Here is a 19,853-nt window from a genome sequence, read left to right as displayed (position 1 = left end):
GACACATGCAAATAATCCACATTCTCAGTTGTTTGAAAGAATCACTTCCATTTTGCACTGTAGAAAAGCAGCATGCATGGTTGGTAGTTGTTCAGCCTGTAAATTCCTGGTCTGGCCGTTTTATGCCTCATTAAATAACACTTGTTTCTAGTCTTGCTCTGCTGTCCAGACTCTGTGAATCATCTGTGGTTACTTCTGACAGCTTGGTTTAGAGCCTGCAACTGATGAAAGTATTTCTGCTTCTTTCTGTTATATGCTGGCTAGTAATGCTGTAGCACTGATTTGCCACCTCTTCTCTGTTGTGCATGTTGGCCATTTCTGGCAGCCTTAATTTAGAGTCTCTCTCTGTAATACTTTTCAGTGGGTGACAACATGGAATTCTATCTTCAGAAGTGCTCTATGGCATGGGTTTTTCCTCTCCCTCAAAATGAGTTCAGTGTATATGAAAAGTAGGTAAGATTATTCAGTGGAGTTTGCTCTCAATAAATAACAGTTCAGCAAAATGATTGCTGTTCATGCTGATTTTGTTGAAGTGCAGAGTTTTGAGCAGTGTAACTAAATGACACATTATTAGCCTGCCTTCCTGGTTTTATTTCTTGCCCTTTTCTCTAATCCCTGGTAATCACTGTTGGATGTTGTGATGCCTCCTCCAACATGGGTTAGTTTATATAAAGAACAATGCTATTTCTCTTGCTGCTGATGAACTTCCATACTGAATGTCAGCTGGAGCTCTGGTCCTTTAGTAATCAACTGTAATGTTTTTCTTCAGGAAAAATATTTCTTGAGCTCTATGAGTCTGTCAGAGAGACTTGACTAATTTGGTGAAGGCATGCATAGATTGGCTCTTTACCCATCAGATGGTTCCTACTTGGAAGGGAAGGTAGGCCTCGGAAGGCAGTGTTTTGCTATTCTTTAGTTAAGTGTGGTACATGCGATGTTCTGTGTGATGATGCTAAATAAAAATACTTTACATGCAATGAATACTAGCCTAATTTTATTTTCGCTGGTGATTAAGTAGATTTATCAAGTATGGGATTCTGTTATCCCTCCACCTTTTCAAATCTTGGCAGAAATGCAAAGGGAGAAGATACTTCTAGTGCATAGGGAATTTTTGCTGGCCGTATATTTCTTCTTCTTAACTTTGTTTCATATAAATTACCTCAGCTTGTCTGCCTTGCTATGTAGTTGTATTTCATCTGGAATATAAGTCTATATAATAGAGCATTTTTGCTGTTCACACAGTCATTTTAGGTTTTTGGATTCATGTCTAGAACTCTAATATTGCCAAAATTTGCCCTTGCTCTGCCGTGTGACTATGGCTGTGTTTAACATTCTTGATAGATAATCTTTGAAAGATGCAAAAGGGGAGAAACACAAAAGTAACTAAAGTTTTCCACAGGAGCATTGGACATCCTGCTACAGGATTGAAACACTGCTGCCAAACCAGCACAATCTGTCGGCTGTTCAAACAAACGTGCACAGCTGGCAGATGACAGAGTTTTTTGTAAGGTACTGATATAGCTGCTAGAGATACTTCTTGGCTTTATAAATTGCTGAAATAATGCAATGTTTCTGGAATATGGAGTAGCTAGTTGGATTGTTTTGATTCCTTTGTTTTTCTCCTTTATTCTCCTCTAGAGAAGATTTTTTTTTTTTCCTTTTCTTCTATGTGTTCTGGGATTCTTCAAAAAATGGGCTTTTTAGTTACCAAAAAAAAAAAAAAAAAAAAAACTCTCTTGCTTGTTTTTTCTTATAAATTTTCTTTAATTCTGTGCAACTTGTTAATCACAAAGAAAAGAAAACGGAGGTTTGAATAGCCATTGGCAGTCTATTCCTGCAGTAAGAAGATTAAAGGAGAGTTAATTGCCAGTGCTTCCCTTGTTTCTTCTTTTGACTGCTAGGACCTGCTTGCTTGAGATGTGTGACGTTCAGAAGGTTGGTGGCGACAGGGGCTTTGTGGTATTCTCAGCAGAAATGTGCGCACCTTGAGGCTCGCCTACCTCTAGTATATACAAAACAATTAATATAGGAAATTGATGGCAGCATTTTGTACTAATTGTATCAGAAAACGCTGCGCAGAATGTTTCAGGATGAAGGTACAAAATTAAAAGAACTGAAGGTGAAAGCCCTGGAGGGATGGCAGGAAGAAAGATATTTTTGAGAGGTTAAAAAAAACAGACGTGAAGTAAGCATAGTTTGCAGTTTTTATAAAGCAAGCACAATGTGCAGAATACACTGTAAACATGCAGCATCTGTTGAAAGATGTTGGTGAGTACCTATTACTTTATAGCAAATACTTTGCAGCTACCATGATTACTTAATTTTTTGATGGAACCGCAGATGATTTCACATTAGGAAAGTGATGAGTGACTTGTAGCATATGTAATCATAGATTAAGGCACAAGGTCAGGTCTTGCTATAAATATAATTGGTATATGTGCTGTGATTAGAAGTGGAGGGAAAAATAAGAAACAGCCTTTATCAAGTAATGTTTATAAACTTATTTGGTTTCATTAGCTTCATTAGCTTCATTAGCTTGACATTGTATCACAACAAGCAGGGGAACAGAACACATGTGCATGTCCAGTATAAGACTTTTTACTGTTGTTATAATAGAAGTCACATTATAACATCCAGCTGACACTGATGTTTTGAAGGTTGCCTTTGGCTATGTTTAAAAAAATGTTGAAGATTTTGTTGTGTGATTACTTCAGGCATTTTTACGGCCTCTTACTTACTATCCCTTTGATTCCCAGTGTGATCTGAACCCAACCCACACTGATATGTCTATCAAATAAAATATATTTTATCCAGCAAAACAATAGACTGCTGCATATACAGGCCCAGGGGCAGGGTTGGAAAAAAAGTGATGATCAAGATGCAGAATACATGGGAGACTGATTCTGTGTTAGTGACAGTATTGCTGTATAGCTGCCAAGCTGCTGCTGGCATGCGAAGCAGCAAAGTCAAAGGAAAGAAATGCCTATCTTGTTAGGACGTAGAGGATCTCCTAACCCTGTGACTTTGGCCTTTGGGCATTTAGTGTTTGTGGTGGTGTCAGTGTCCTTATTCTCAAAAGGCAGAGAAAGCAGTTAAGCTGATGCGGAAGAAGCACGTAACTGTGAAGAGAGCTTTCCTGCTGGAGCAAGAGACGTCTTACCTCTATGAAGCACGAAGGGCTGTGCCTGATGCTTAACCTTGCTTTGGTCTGCATAAAGCTTTTTCCCGCATGGGTGACGACAGTTACAGGAAGTAACTGTGTGACTTACTAGTACAATGGACAGCTTGAAACATGGCTAAAAATATTTCTTGGGGGGTGGATAGGAGGTCAGATGCTGACAGTCATAGACCATCTGTTCAACTCCCACACATCCAGGTCAGTCATGATGGGTTAAGGTAACTGTTGGGACCTTTCTGTTCAGCAAGGCACTCCAAGCAAGCAAAGAGGCTCACCGACTTGCGTGATTTTTGTAATTGTTTTGTTTCACCTATTAATTTTGTGACATTTTAAAAATTGATTGTAATTCTGAAACTTAGTATTTTACAAATCCTGGAAAGTTTAGGAAATTTAGGTTTTACCAAGAGACTCTAATGGAAATTTGGGGTGGATGCTTGCCTTTCCAATAGAAGTAGAATCTCCTTCCTGAGTCCACAGTAAAATGCAGCCAATGCGTGGTGCTGCAATGGTCCCATCTTAATCTCCTGTCTGAATCCCATATTTTCAGCATGGTCATGTATAGGATGATGAGGCCTTTATGGTAGATGCATGCCTCAAACTCAATTTCTCCAAATTTCAATCACATTTCAGAAAGTAATGTTTTAATGAGTTGCTGTTCCCTGTAGATTTGATCTACAACAAGGCACGTGCAGAAAGGGTATCATGAGAAATGAAGAATCAAGGGAGCTCATGAAACTTAAAAGATGGAGCAAATATTCAGCTATGCCTGCTGAGGACTCATATATAGCCTCATATTTAGCAAGGCATATCTGAATGGGGCTGGATGTGAGATATGTGATAACACAGGTTAGGTAATGAATCCCTTCCAAAGGGAGCAGAGCTATGTGATCTTTGGATGCTACTAAGAGGGAGATCTGTGAGCTGTGCACACCTTTTAGTGGGGTGTGTGCTAAGTTAGTCATTGAAAGGTGTTTGTAATACAGCTTTATCTCAGAAATAAAATGCAGGCAAGAAATCAAGGAATCACCAGGACAGGAGCTACTTACTAACCAAAGGACAACTTTAAAAGCAGCGGGACCAAGGAACAAGAATTGCATTAACTCAGCAGTATGTTTGTTTAGTATTGGCTTTTCAATCCGTCAGAAGCTCTGCTTGTTTCAGTGGGTTCAGAGCACAGGCTAGCTGCTCAGTGAGGGAGACTAAGATAAAAGGAGTAGTAGGCAGCTCTGCCTTAGACTGCCTTAATGGATAACGTATCAAAGTACCACCTTCACCTGCCGAAGCAGGCACTTGGCAATGTAAAATAAGATGATTTTGCCTGAATTCTGAGCTGTGTTCAAAGGGAGGGTCTAGCTCCCCAGTGAAGGGAATTGTTTGTAACTGCTAGCTCCCAAATGAAGTAGTTTCTGACCGCCTTGTGCTGTAGCTGATCTTGTCTTTGTAAGGTTCCTTTGAGGCAGAAGGCAGCTGTCTTTCCTTCTCCTGTTCTGTGATCTTCCTTGCTAAGCATGTGTCTTCTCTGGTTTAATCAAATATCCTATTCACAGTCTCCAGTACCTTTTTGATTACTCTGACTTTAATTATTTTTTTCTTTGCACAGGACATCTCCAGCTTCTACTAAATCTGAAGAAATGTCTTCTCCTCTGCTCTCTTTCAAATCTCTCTCTCTCTCTTTCTCTTTCCCTGCCTGCTTACAGCAGCAAAAAATTTCCCTCAGCTGTTCTCTTTTGAGCCATTCTTTCACATTTCCCTCACCTGTTTCTTATCCTTGCACTTACTGTTGTCCTATCACTCTTGATTCTTTCTTTTTGTATTGGAAGTGTGTCTTAGTCTCTACACCACACACATGCAAATGAATGAACCAAACCCTGTTGTTTCTCCAAATCTTGCCTTATTTCCCTTTCGTCTGTTAAGTTCTTTCTGTGTTAATTCTCCATCCGCTCACTCTCCTCCAGTTCCAGCCTAAATCTTCCTTTTCAGTCTCTCTTTGGCTCTTGGCACACCATGGAAACTTTTGTAGTGAGCTCAGAACCAATGCTTCATCCTCATCATCCTTGTCCGATCAGCTCCTTTTCTTTGCGGATCTTGTTCTTTGCTTTCCCTGTGGTGAACCTCACTTCTACATAGCATTGCCTATGGACACAGACTGAGGAATCATTTCTGTGCTGCTGTGGAGCTGATTCCTTTTGGACAGACTGGACCCTTAGCTCGTCTCTGATGCTTTTCCATGGATCTCTAGCCTTCAGTTCAAAGTGAATGTGGCTAAAACAATCTCTTTTCCTCAAGCCTGTAGACCATACTGTCACCCTACTTGCCAGTCTGTCCCTCAGAGCACCATTCTCCACTCTAGCCTTTTCCTCCAGTTTTGGGTCCAGATATTGTCCTCTGCCTCTCAAATCCCCCCACCCCGGGCCTTGGCCCTGCCTCTCTAAGAACTGTGCTGCTGCATCATGCTAACATGGGGGATCAGGGCAGGCAAAGAGGGAATTATTTCTTGCTATGACTTTCCTTTGGAAATGATGTGTACAGCTGTGTTAAATGAAACATACCTGATACAGTTCTACACACGCGAGATTAAATTAATATGAGATTATTTACAATCTCCTTGACATTTCCTCCACCTTCTTCCTCCATCTGGAATTATCTCCAGGAAAGATATTTTGTCTTCTATGCATAAAGATAATCTCTTAGGATCAGATGAGTATCCTACATGGTTGCTTTTCTGCAGGTTTGCAGAAGCTCGTGCATCCAGTCAGTACTATTTGTGGTTCGGTGATTGTCATAGTCTCTTTTTAATGCTGTAGAGTTTTATAAATTTTCAGTAAGTTTGCATTATATAAAACAAAGAGCAGTCTGTTGAAAAGGGGAAAGACTAGTGCCAAGTGCCAGCTTTTGAAAAGTTGGTATAATAGTATTAGGAAAGTCTCACTTCAATGGATTAAACTAATTTTATACAAACCATCTGCAGAGGCAGCTTCACTAAGTGAAAGCCATCCCCTCTGGCTTTGGCGAGGTTACTATGCACAGCTATTTATAGATCCCTTCACATAGTCAAAGGGTAGAGATGTTAATTAATCCTTGCAGATCCTTGTGCGGTAGGTAGGAAAATGTTTATAACTTCATCTTGCAAATGAAGGCACTGAGTCAGAGGGGTGAGATGATTTGGCAAAGTACTGCGTACTAAATGAGGAACAGAGCCGAAATCAGAGTTCTAGAGCCCTTGGCTTTTAATTAGCACAAAAAGGTGTATGTTTGCTGTGAAATTCAGTCTGCCAGTACTTGTCCTCACCCCAGGTTAGAATTCAAAGAAGATGTTTAAGAGAAAGGAGAGCAGTCACACTACAAAACATTGCAGACTCTATCAGTTTAGCAATGGGAAGATGCTTCATTTTCACATCCTCAGCTGAAAGAAATGTTCAGCATTATAAAACAAACCTTATTTCTCAAACAAAACTGCTATTGAATCTAGTGGGATATTATTTGTCTGAGAAAGAATGGTGAAATCAGGTCACTTAAACAGTCATTTAAAGCATGTATTCCTTTAAAATTACTTTAATTTGCAAAGAAAGTCTTGATTTTTGAGAAGAAAATATTCTGTCTTGAATTAGGTAAATGAAGGAATAATCCAGCTATCCCTTGGAGAGGTTGTCGTTCAAAGCCTGTCGTGCAGTATTAGGCTTTGCTAGTTCACTACAAAATTGGATGAAAGCTGAGTAATTTGTTTGGCTTTTTCAAATGTAGACATGAAGACTGTGTGTGCCACGTCTGTATTTCTATGCGTTGGCCATTGAAATAATAATACGGCATCTCGGGTTTGGTCAGTCCTTAATCCTTACAGTTTGTGGAAGTACAAGATTCGGCTGTAGTAAGACGTAGTGGGCAAGCCCTGGGCCTTGGGCTCAGAAAGCTGGGTGCCGTCAGCTCCCCAGCGCTGCCCCGCGGCGCTGCCTTGGCCGGAGCACCTCCGTCGCCTCGCTCTGTAAAGCAGGTGTAAATACGCTGGCCGCTGCTGCCGGTGAGTAAAGGTGCTGGGTACTGACTAGCAGCGGTGTTAAAAGGATATATGGAGCTGCTGATAAGCAGGTTTGTTTTTAACAGTACCTGGAAAGAGAGGCCGCCTTTGGTATTTAGGCATTGCAGTTCTCATAAGCCAGTACCAATTACCAAAAGGGTTATTTATTGAATATGAATTTCTGAACGGAGAGGGGGAGTCAGTCTCTGAATTAGTGCAGATCACAGTGCTTTAAAGCTGAGTACAGGCACTGTAAAGAGTAAGGTAACAACCCCTTATTGAATATCTGATTTTTCCAATACAGTTTTATGGACTCTGAGTTAGACATGCCACTGTTAGACTACCTGATCCTGCTGGTTTCTTCGTTTGTCACTTAAAACTGGCCTCACTGTGCCTGGGTTCTTCACATTAAAGCATCTCCAACTGCTTCATCTGATGGACTCGTACATTTAAGATTGGCTGAAGAACACAGAAAAGTGAACTGACCAAAATCAGCATTTCACCAGCCTGGTGTCCAGGCTGCTGTTCTGGCCCTTCTTCTCCAGCTGCAGTCGCACTTATTGCCCACTGATGTCCTAGGAAGAAGAGAAAGTTAAAGACATTGCCATGATTCCTAATCAGTAGAAGACTAAACCCATGCACCTCCTTAGGAAAACAGGCTAAAAGAATAAGCAGGCTAACCTGCTTGGGAAGTCTTTTTCACGCCTGTTTTACAAAAAGAAAATTAGCGGGGGAGGTTGGAATGTCAGTCCTTAGGTCATTAAACACATGTGGATATTTTGCAGAGGAGTTTTCACAGTGGAAATACTGTGTGTTAAGTTTATTGTACTTTTGACTTCAGAGTAGGCGTTTAAGTTGACCCACTTCAGGTTGTATTTTTACTGAAAAATATATCCACATTGACTGTGCAGAGAAAGTCAACCCAGTAAATGAACCCCCAAAATCTTTTCCAAAAAGAAAAAACCCAGAGGGAGAAAAACAGACTTTGTTTCTAGAGAGTACTCTTCCATAAATTCTGCCTACATTGGTGTAGCACCAGGATATAGCACTATTCCTCAACAGCTATCTGTGTGCTACAAACTGTTCAGGATTTCCTCCACTTCAGAAACTCTTGCAGCTCCTCTCTACACTCAATTTCATTAATATTATGAAGATTTTCATTAAGAATCTGGACAATACTGATGTGATTAGCCCTGTCTTAGCCTTGATACACCAATAAATGAAAAAATATCTTTCCTGGCACTTTTATAATCCAAAGTCATCTAATTAATTCTACTAAGTGATTTAAGCTATAATTGTATTTTTAAAAAATGACTTAAATCTGCAGACATGTAGCCAGAAGAAACGCTGCATTTCTTAAGACCTCTTACTGAAAAGGATTTTATTGTTAGCTTGCACTCAGATAAGAAAGGTTGAATCTGGTCACCATATTCTGGCTCTGTTTTTGACCTATATGGTGTATTTCCTTTAGATCTGTACAAGAAAATTAAAAAGCTCTAAGCCTAAATTTTCAAAAACAGTATAGACTGGTATATAGTAATGTTGGGTATATAGTGATGCTGAGCACTCAACAGAGCATTTGCTGCCGATGCAGAAATGTAGAGTATCTTCTGACAAACCTACTGTTCCTTACAGTGTCTCTGACTGAGTTTCTAAAATCTCAAGTTGTATCTGGGAAATGCAAGGTCCGTTCTGTTTTCACTAGGGGCTTTGCTAATAGATTTTGAACTTAGCAAATATATGAACAAAGAAAAAAGAACTATTTTGGCAAATGGGAGGGAAGAAAGCATTATAAAGTGCATTTCAGTTCCTTCCACCTTATGTTTCTCAAATATGTTTAGGATTTATTCATTTGTTTATTTTCCAGAAACTGTCCTATACAAAGGAGGCGATGGGTGGGTGAGTATCTGCATTTGCCTTGCATTTTATTCTGTCTGATGATAACAGCAAGGCTGAATTGTGACATTTTGTAACATTTCTCTCTCATTCTCTCTCTTTTTTTCTCTTCCCCCCCCCCCGGTCAGCTCCTGCACTGATTGGTCATGTGGGTAAGTCATTTTGCCTTTTTAAAGCCTCTTGATCAGTCCTTTCTCCAGCTCTTGCTGCTACTAGAGCTGATTTTTGCACTGAAGATGTTGTTTTTAATAACAGAAGTAAGAAACTTGGTGCAAAGGAGCCTCTAGAAAGGGATTTAGTGTGGTGAAGAAATCTTGTGTGTGATATGTGTGAACCTCTGGCCGGTTGTCCCAGCACCCTTGGCACGCTGGAGGTATCTCGGTGGATTGGTAAAGGGCTGCCTCTTTTACTCAAATCCATTATTTCCTTGTTTTCAGTCAAGCCTAGATGTGGGCGATTTACCTGAAGAGGTTTAGTGGGGGAAAGCTGTTTGGGGAAAGAGATGTGTCTGCAGTGACTTGTGTGAGTATTCTGGCTGTTCTGTGAACCTTTCCCCAAGGCTTTCGGGTAGTCTTGGTCATCATCACCAAAAGCAGAAAAGTGGAATGTTTATAAAAATGTTTTTTTCAACAGACTTGAGATATGTGCTCTGAAAACACTCTTAACAAGGGGGTCCTCACTTTTTTGACAAGGGAATCAAACTGAAAACTAGTCTGAATTGTGATTCCTTTTACCAAAGCAGACCTGAAGTTGAATCAGTATTTTGATGTCTTTGCTAAACTAGAAGCAAAACCAGTTAACATCGTATTACTCCATTCCTAAGCAGAAATTAATCTAAACTGCTGTTTTAGAGCAAAACCCAAACAACTTAGTTTTGAACTCATCTGAGAAATTGCCTAATTCAATTCCCTGCTTTACAGACCATATAAAGCCATGATAAATATGAGTAATTCACTTAATGGGAAGAGGAGTCACTTAATAGACTTTTTTTTTTTTTTTTTTTTTTTTAGAATTTTAAGAAAAAGAAAAAAAAAAGAAAAACCCTCAATCCATGAATTAATAATTCAGATATAACACAATATTATATGTTAGAATAAATAGCACGTGAAAGTAATGGCAGACCAGAGATTGGCGATTGGTTTACATTTCTAGTGCTTTTGTGACAGGCATTAAAGGGGCTCTAGTAGATAATTCATTGCATGACTATATTGTATCTATCTTAAAATACGCTTTTATCGCAGTATATGTTACTTGAGGTTGTTAATAGCTTTAAAATGGGATCTTTGTTATCACAGTCAGTTTAAACTTTAGCTTTATTACATCTTTTCTTTTACCTTATGTGTTGCTGTTTGATTTGTGGTTGGAAATGATTGTGTTTTACAGCATAGAGAGAGTGATACAAGACTAAAGCCCTGAGATAGAAAGAGATAGATTTGCTGTGGATAATGGAGCATCAGAAGAAATACACATAATTTACTCTGGCAATATTAAGAAAACCTCTACTCTAAGGGCAGTTCTGCACCTCTGTGCACTACCAGGGGGACATGGTTTAAGATGTGAAGTTTGTAAGTCAAGCTTATATACAAATAAAGCTAAGATTGGCTGCCATGGGTGGAAACCACGTATTCTGGCTTGCTTTCTAGTTGCATAGATTCTGACTTCAATCTGCAGTTTTGTATGAGGAGAGAGACAAATATGCTGCGTGGCGTGAAGAGTATTTCCAGAGCTAGATGGAATGTGTTTTTGCTGCAGTAATATACTAGACCTGCCAACATACACCAGAATAAAACGAAGACCTCTTTAAAGTTTTCTGTAATAAATCAGAGTAGGTACCTGACCCAGGATTGCCCTGTGCTTAAGGCACACCGCTGGGAAATCCAGCTGCCGGCCCCTCCAGTACAGGAGCAACGTGGCTCTGCTGTTGCAGCGCTCTGGTCGCCGGCCCCCTGGCTTTCCTGCAGCAGCTCTCGCTGGGGCAGGCGCTGACCCAGGTGTGCTGAGAGAGGGAGACCCGTCCTGCAGAAGGGCCCGTCAGGCAGCGCAGCGATGTGAACCAGGCCGTCTGCCGCTGAGCTCAGTGACGCTGAAGCTCGGCCCCAGCTTCGGCTGTCTAGATGAGATGCCCTGCAGAAGAGCTCCTGCGCGGCTGGGGAGGGACAGGCTTCTCCGGAGGTGCCTCAGCAGGGGCCGAACAGGGATGCTCTGATGCCCTCTGGCGAACACCAGTTTCTCTGGCTCCTGTACAGAAGCAGTTACTTCAGTTCTGAGGCCAGCACTAGCTATCTTTCCCAGTCCGTTTTCTCACTGCTAAGAGCATAGGAATTTTTGCAATTGGTTCCTCTTCTCTTCTAGAGCATAGCCCAGGTACAAGAAACTGAGAGTGTTTTCTTTTTATGAGCTTTGACTATTCTTTTTTTTCCTGCTATGAAGCAATTGAGGTATCATCAGTTTTGTAATTCAGGGCTGATTTGGAAGTGAAGACGGACCTTTGATGTCTGTTGGTCGTTTTAACAACGGTACCTTTCTAGGAGAAAACAGTTCTGTGCTGAAAGCTATGAACAGCTGCAGAATTGAAACTGTGACCTAGATCATTTAAGACACCTCTGATAATCCTACCTTGATGTCAGTACTGTGTCTCCACCTAGCTGGAAAAAGCTGGTTTCAACTAGTTAAACACTGGGACGGTTTTAGCGTAGCCTGCAAAGCGGTGGCTTGCACTTGTGTAATGTCCGTCCCAGAATAACTCGCAATCCGGCATTACTGACAATTACGTAACAGCAGGATGAAAGTTGTTCCAGTAAGACCAGTGCTTGCGTTCACGTAGGTGAAATGCTCAGCCTGGCCTTTTATGGACTTGAGGGATTAAACAAGTAGCACTTAGGAGAGGAGCTCACCAAGAGGAAAAGTAATATATGGGATGTAATTCAGATGTCTATGCAGCAGCTTCGCAGAAGTTGTGTTTTGCCTGGGTCAGAAGTGTGTGAGCGTTATATCAGCTAAAGGCTTTTAGTCATTTCTTTATTCAGTAGGCCCTTTTTCATAATGAGGTTTGCTCTATTAACATTGGAGTATGTCCCATGGCAGTGGGGCAGTGTCCTTTCTAATTTCTGGCAGGGTCAAAGACCAGATCTTGAGAATCAGCTGAAGGAAAAGGAGCAGCGCAAAAACGCTGCAGGGGAAAACTGTAGCTTTTATGTCATAACCTTGCTTGAATGCTGTATGCATGATAACATACTGAAGAAAACATAGGTGTGAGATTGTTGTGAAGGATGAGTATAATAACGCATTGCTTTTGCATTTCTTCTGAAGTTGCTCTCGGTGTCAAATACGATAAAGTAAGAAACAAAAGCAGTTGTCCTTTCTGAGTGATAGTTTCTGATTCTGGACTCACTGAAATTAGTTGCAGTAAACCATGTCTGGAGTTCCTCTGCTCTGCCTGTCTCTGTCCTCTGCTCTCAGATGTGCCGGCAAATTTAGGATCTGTATTTCATCAGTGGTGGCAGCAATGCTTGATGGTGTATCATCTCAAATTGCGTGCGCTTATCTAAATGCAGACAAGAGTCTGCATCCTCCACGGTGGGACCATCTCAACCCTTCAGTCACTTCTGCCTAGAGTGGAGTAGAAACATATCTGAGCTCCTTCCTTATCTATGGTTGGACTTGGCAACAGTATTGCTCTGGCGTCAGATGTTTTTGAGCATCTGCACAGCTTTACCCCAAATGAAGAATTTAACACTGTTTCTTTTTAGCTGTGTGTTTACTTCTGTGTTGCCTTCTGTCAGGTTTGTCCTGCTCTGCTTTAATTAAAAATGAAACAAGTGAACATTCAAGAAGGGACTACATGAAAATTAAAATAAATGTAAGGACAATTTAAAAGGAAAAGCATTTGAATGCAAGGTTCAGTCCTGCATTTCTGTGCTTGGAGAAAAATGCTGTTGAAATTGCATATTCACTTAGTACAAAAACCCATGATCAAAATGTTTAAAAAGAGCTATCAAAACTGGTAACAATAATGCATCTTTAGAGCTAAGTCAATTTAACTGGAAAATATGATGTCTGACCAATTAATAATTAAGAAAAAGCTTTGATTTCTATTTTAAGATGAGGATACCTAGGGAAAAGAAATCTCTACAAAATATAATCAGCATTCTCAACAAAAGCTAAATCCTTGTACAGATGTTTTTAGCAGAAATAAATGGATGGTTTTGAATAAGTTATTTGTGACTCTTCTCTGCCATTGCCATCACAGGTATGTCTTGTCTGAATTATACTTGCTTGCTAGTAACTTGCTTTCCAGTTCTTGGAAATCTGGCAACACTTACTGAGATTGTAAAAGATGGAGCAGAAAGACTAAAAATTTTTGACATTATGTTCTCTAAAATCCTTGGAATATGACCGATGAATTCGGGCCTCTGTCCACATTAGGAACAGGAGCATTTGCTGTTTACTGTAATCGTTACTTTTGTTGCTTGCCAGCTGCTCCTAGTGACTCCTTTCCTTAAGGTCCAGGAGATGTCTGTAGTTTGCGTTTCCTCCTAACTCTTCCTCTCTGGAGACAAATTAAAATGACCAGCTTAACAGATGGCTGTCCTGACTGCCATCGTCCCTGGTGGGTTTGGATTTCAGTGAATTTCATCTAATTTTCGGAGGACTGTTTTTGCTGATGCCTTAAAGCTGTGTGGCACCCCTCAACCCCAATGATAATCTCTTTAAACAGTTCATGATATTTCAATAGTCATTAATTATCATGATAATATTTGCTGTGCTTATAGTGAGTGACAGTGGTTACCTTGCGCTGTGCTAGTTGAAAACGGGTAACAGTGTACACGAGATGGAAGCAGATACAAATAACTGTATGATTCAAGACTTGCACAGAGCTCAGAGTGCAAGTCTTTGAGAGACTGCACTCTTTAAACTGTTGAATCAGTATTTACTCCTTTGTTCATATGTTATATATTTTATTTTTTATTAAAATTTTATAATACTTACGTAGCTTTCCCTGTGACAATTTAACATTTCCTAAACTTAGTCCAATTTGGCTTAGTTAAACAATATGCACAGCACTAGCCTATGCCTCCTGGGGAAGATGGGTGAAGTGATTCTCACATTAAATGGAAAATTCAGCAGACTCATCCTCAAGTCCGTGTTTATTGACAAGTGCAAGCCTGTGAGAGGCACGGGTAGAAAGAGAGTTTGAGACACGTTAACTCACTGAAATTATCGTATGTCTTCTCTTAACCTTGCACCCATGTATCTTAGTATATACCTTTGGAAGTGCTTGTGTGCCTGGCATTGGAGCCTTTTGCTTTAGGAGTGACACAGAGTCTGATTATGCTTCCTGACAGAGATGGAGTATCCATTGCTTTGGTGGGAGCTTTGCTTGAGGGCAGCCTGCAGGGCCAGTAATTGAGTATGCCAAGCCAAACCTGGCAAGGCTAGGAAAGCATGGGCTAGGTGGTATGAGCTCTTGTTAATATTGTGGTGCAGGCTCCTTCCTGCTGTGTTTATTTTATGGTATGAGTATGACAACCAATAAAAAAGGAGTTTCTTTAGGAATGAGAGAAATATCTTAATGCAATGAACTTTAATGATTTTCTGAGGGTCAAATTTAGTGTTCTTTTTCTCTGCAGCTCTTAAGTTTCCAGTTTTACAGATTGGGTTGTGTGTATTAAAAATACAGTAAACCTGAAAAGTCAATTATTCTCAGAAAGGAGTTGGTTCTCTCAGAGCATGTCTCCCACTCTTAGTAACTTAAAGTTGCTCAGGACTCACAGAATTGGTCCCAAGGATCTTGGGTTTACTTCTAAAACCTTGTCAAAGCCGTTGATTTCTCTTCAGGTCGACAGTTTTCATCTAATTTTGTCTGCAATGTTTTTCTTCTTCACATTTGGCCTAGAGGTGTTGTGTGTGTGTGTGTGTATCTATGCGTGTGAATGCAGTAACAGCATTTTGAAATGGATGCTTTTTAAAGATCTCCAGATAAGCAGGGTAAAAGTTGTGGTAAAAAGGATTCACCTTGTATCGGTGATTTCGGTACACTTATGATTTTACAGTGCTCTGTAGAGTATTTTAAAATCTGAGCATTTTATAGAATATTACAGGAATCTTTGTGTTATATCTCTGTGGTCGTCATGCTTGCTTCATTTGCAGAACTGCTAGCAGGCCAAATGGAGTTACGGTTGTGACTCCACGTCCATTGGAATATGAGGAAATTAGCATCCCTGGAGGGGCACAGGATGTGCAGTGGCGATGCTGATGCCTAAACTGGATAACTGAAATACTGTGAAGCCTAGTTTTTATAAAGTTATCAGCAAAGTAGTACCATGACAAATTTATTCTGCAAATGCGCTTTTTGGTGTGGCAGTAGAACCGCATGTAAACCAAAAAGTGAAACATCTACATCACCACATCCAACTTGAATTTCTGATTTATTTATTTATTTATTTTTATTTAACAGTACTGGGACTCCAACTCCAGCTTCAACTACTGATGTTACCACATTGAGAGGTCAGTTCCTATCCAACTACTGTGCAGGCTGATTCTGAATTAATAGCTAATTGAGCTAATTGAGAAATATGATAGCTTGTGGTTTTGAGATCTTTTTCCACCTCCAAGTAATCCTGATAGTGTTTTGGAGGTCAGGTTTTGGGCTGACATTAGTAGGTTATCAAGTGAATCACAAAACATCCTACTAGAGAACTTAGTTCTACAAACTTTTTACTGATCTCTCTTTATATTCCCCAAAATACAACACCTGCTTAGACAGATCGCTAGCATTTGGTTCCGACTAGTGTATCTGATACTTTTCCTCAGGCTCTTCAGGTGTTGTTTCTGTTTCAGTAGCTCTTCCTTTATTGTTTCTCTCTCGATGGTGGGACCAGGAATCAAGTGTCACTGTTAGTTAGCTTACGCCTGCCGAGCTACTCACTTATCTAAATATGTGTGTACAGATTAAAAAAAAAATACTGCTCTCTTTCAAACTCAGACGCCGCTGCTAATGTTCCTCCTGCTCATGGAGTCTCCGTTGAGAGTCCTTCAGGCAGTACCATCCGTGATACTCAAGATGCAGACATTGCTGTGAGTAGCTTTTTCCTTTGGTTCAGCATTCTGTTGCCTTTCCTAAGTAATATCATTTATGGATGATTATATTTTCTTGTATTTAAGGGTGTTGCTAATATAGTGTATTAATGCAGATTATTATTTTTTTAATAACCTGGGCATGACGTTTAGAAAGTTTAAAATAATTTCCTGGGTAGATATTCTTTCATTTGCTATGGCTTTGCAGTACAGTCATCCCCACAGAAAGACAGAGAGAGAGAGAATGGATCGGTTGAGCTACCAAGTGAAGATTTTGCTAGTGATTCAGGACAAGACAGTGAATATCTAGGGCTTTTTGAAAGCTTGAAGAATGTGGAGCATTATTCCTGTGGAAACACAGTATATACTTCAAATTGCTGTAGTAATGATGCAATGGTCCACATGGTACAATTGCTGAGGATGGCAGAAAGGTGGCCTGGATAGCTCTGGAAGTTCCTTCCAGTTCTCTGCTCCTTTTCCCCTGCCAACACATACGGATTTTTATTAATGGTCTCACAATCACCCATACCATGGTATCTAAAGCAAAACTCTTCACACAGGGAGGCCTATAGCAAGTACTTAAGTGCTGCTGTAAAAGTGAGCTGGCTTTCAGAAGTGCTGACCACCACACAGGTCCCAGAGAAATATCTGGTTTCAGGAGACAGCTCCTTTGGATTAAAAATTAAGCCCAAACTCCAGTATATGTTGGCCTACGTGACCATTGAAGACGATTTTGCAAACCAGTGGTATGAATCGACTGGCTTTTGTTTTCTTATAAACACAAACCTCTCACTGGATTTATGAGTGCTGTATGTGAGTAGAAGCTGATTTATGGTTCTGGGTTTAATTGTGCAGAGTTCTGTAACCTGGTAGGGCCATGAAACAAACCTGGGCCAAGCTCTGTACTTTCTTCTAGAGCTTTCAGGGCTGACTGTGGAACTCTGGTGTTGTGCTTCCAGGAATAAACACTCAATATGAAACAGGCAGACAACTTCTGACTCAAGTCCAGGAGTTTGTCATGGCTCTGATTTTATATTATGGACCAAGAACACTTGTGGTTTGGTCCCATGTACACCATTATTCTTTTTCAAAGCAGAACTGCCTGGAGTATTTCTGTCTGAGCAGAGACCACTCAGTAAATCAGAAAAAAACTAGAATTATATTGCCACTGCTGCTGCAACAGTATTTTCACCCTTTATACAGTTACATCACACCTCATCATGGCTCTGTACAGCCAAAATGAGTTGTGAATTACAAGACCAAGAGCCAGCAAAGTTCATCTTATGCACTCACGTGTTGACTATAACTTTATTTTGGGGGGACTGATACGTGATTCAAACGATGCTGCGCTGCAAAGAGCTGTATAATAACTGCATATATTTTCCTGATAAGTATATAGCTCTCAAATGCCAACTAGCTTTAGGTGGTGTACCACTTATTCTGGACCTCAACAAAGTTATCCCATCAAAAAGGGGTGGGGGAGGAGGAGAATTTAACTAAAAATACATAGAGGGACCCTATACAGTATGTAAGTCACTCGCTGATGGCAGCTGAGCTATTTGGAGGAAGGTTTTTCTGCTTCCCACACCATACAAAATACAGGTTGTTGTTTTTTTTTCCCTATTAAAAAGAAAAAAAAAGAGCCAAAACCCCAGACCTTTCTGGCAAAACTGCGATCACATATAAATAGCAAAAGACTTGTTATTTAACTTAAGCCAACTGTCCTTCCTCAAATATCTCAAAATTTTATTCAAGAACAAAACCATGAAACTAGATCTTTTTTTCTTGTGCTTTTCAGTATACCAGAAGAAATAGTGAATTGATTGTAAATTAGTAAGGAGCTAAGCAGAAGGTGCTCTTCATGTCCTGCTCACTCAATTTAGATTAAAATTGGACTGGAATTCACTGCTACCCAAGGTAGCCGTGGTTACAAACTCCTATGCAGGGTTCCTCCAGCAACTGCAGACCTGTTGATTGCAGTCCAGCAGCTTAGCTTTGCAGAGGTCTCCTGAGGACCCCAGTGCATCCCCAGGGATCCGTACTTACTCAAGCAGAACTGCACGGTGTGGTGTTGTGAATGCATTCCAAGTAGAATAATGAATAGGAGCCTTGTGGTAAATGTGTGCCTACACTGATGATGGGCTCATGTGAGCTGTTGGTGATGCACTTCAAGCTTACCTTTTGAACACCCCACACAGCTGAATTTCTGTTTGTAGCTGAGGTCAGCTAGATGTGCCTTGCACTAGATGGAAGATTTGCAAATGGAAAATAGGTTCCAGTAACAATCAATAGACAGAAGTTTGCTGTCTTATTAAACTGCTTCATTAGTTGCTGCCTTTGGCCCTGAGGCTGTGTGAGCCCACCGTTACAGTGCAAGGCAAACAGGTATGCTGATGGCTCAGGGTCACGTACCGTGCTTCGAGCTGTAGTTTTCACATCATCAGATATATCCATGACCATCTTTGTGGCCCACCAGTAGTGCCCTGATGTGTTCCTATCCATGCGGCATTTACTGAGAGGGCTTAGGCTTTCTGTCACATCGTGGGCGAGACAAACCTTCAGGTCTCCAGGGGCTGGAGAAGTTTCTAGCCCATGTAAGAATGTGCTTGGACCCATGCTGAAGAATGTAGCATGCTGACAGATCGCTGGTCATATGTACATGTAGACACCTGGGATGCTTTTTACATGCCTTTCACATGGAATAAACGTAGGATATGTAGGATTATGGTCTGTAAAGAGTAACAAATTATTTCCTGGAAAAAAAAAAGAAACAGTCAAAGGGCAAAACAAACTTAAAAGGAACTAAATCACCTCTTGTTTTCTCCCTTTCCACTTCCCATCCAGATCAACAATGAGATAAAGAAGGAGGATGAGCAGCTACTGAAACCTATAACAGAGCAGATTGTTGAGTTCAGCATTGTGATTGTTGGAGAGAAGTACAGTGAGGAGCTGAGCGACCCAGCCACCATGAAACATCAGCTGCTCTCAGAACAATTCGTTGCCCAGGTGATTTACCTTCCCTGTCTTCCTCTTTTTTTGCTGGCTCCACACAGCCTCTGTGTTAGTACTGATTTTTTTTTTCTCAGGGGCTTTGCAGAACCAACTTAGGGTTTTTGTTGCCTAAGGCAGACTGGAAAATATTCATCTGCTATGAGAATATCCTGTTTTGTCTGACATGCTGCCTTTTTGAAGTAGTAGTGCTGTGTGCCTTTCATTGTGTGTAGTATACCAGTTGCCAAATGAGAGTTACTCTAGTTTCCTCCTTTTGTTTATTATGAAATAGTGTGCTATCCTTTTTGCAGGCAAAAGAGGTAGAAGCGTGCTTTTGGAGAGAGAAAATTATGCCGAACCCCTGCATGGGGACCTACTTAGAATGGGGGACTTTGTTTCCTGTTCTGCTTTCATTCTTTTACTTTGCTGCATATTAGCAAAAGTAACTAAGCCAAATGTTATTAATAAATGAAAGACAACTACATTTCTTTTAGTCCTTTTAAATATTTATTTTTACGAGGGCTAACTTTGGCCTTACTATCCTTTCTGAATTTTTCAGTAGCTCTCCTTGACAGCATTACAGAGGCAAGGCTTAAAGATGTCACAGAGAAGTAAGTGACAGGAATCTTGGTTTCCTCTTGATGGAACTTCATAATCTCTTATGTCAAAATCTCAAGTTTTGCATCTTAGAAATCTTAT

General features: G+C 40.5%; 1 protein-coding gene across 1 annotated transcript in view; it reads left to right on the top strand.

Annotated features, from left to right (window-relative positions):
• Window positions 1-19,853, top strand: part of IMPG2 (interphotoreceptor matrix proteoglycan 2) — a 52,641-nt gene that overhangs the window by 13,749 nt on the left and 19,039 nt on the right. The window contains exons 4-9 of the mRNA XM_062572284.1: window positions 9,058-9,089; window positions 9,215-9,238; window positions 10,913-10,915; window positions 15,544-15,593; window positions 16,072-16,163; window positions 19,008-19,169. Of these exons, the coding sequence (XP_062428268.1) occupies window positions 9,058-9,089; window positions 9,215-9,238; window positions 10,913-10,915; window positions 15,544-15,593; window positions 16,072-16,163; window positions 19,008-19,169 (363 nt within the window). The remainder of the gene's footprint in view (window positions 1-9,057; window positions 9,090-9,214; window positions 9,239-10,912; window positions 10,916-15,543; window positions 15,594-16,071; window positions 16,164-19,007; window positions 19,170-19,853) is intronic.

This window comes from Rhea pennata, chromosome 1 (genome assembly GCF_028389875.1).
Source record: "Rhea pennata isolate bPtePen1 chromosome 1, bPtePen1.pri, whole genome shotgun sequence".
Classification (NCBI taxonomy): Eukaryota; Metazoa; Chordata; class Aves; order Rheiformes; family Rheidae; genus Rhea; species Rhea pennata.
The sequence above is the reverse complement of the archived record's forward strand: the minus strand, read 5'-3'. Positions and strand labels throughout refer to the sequence as shown.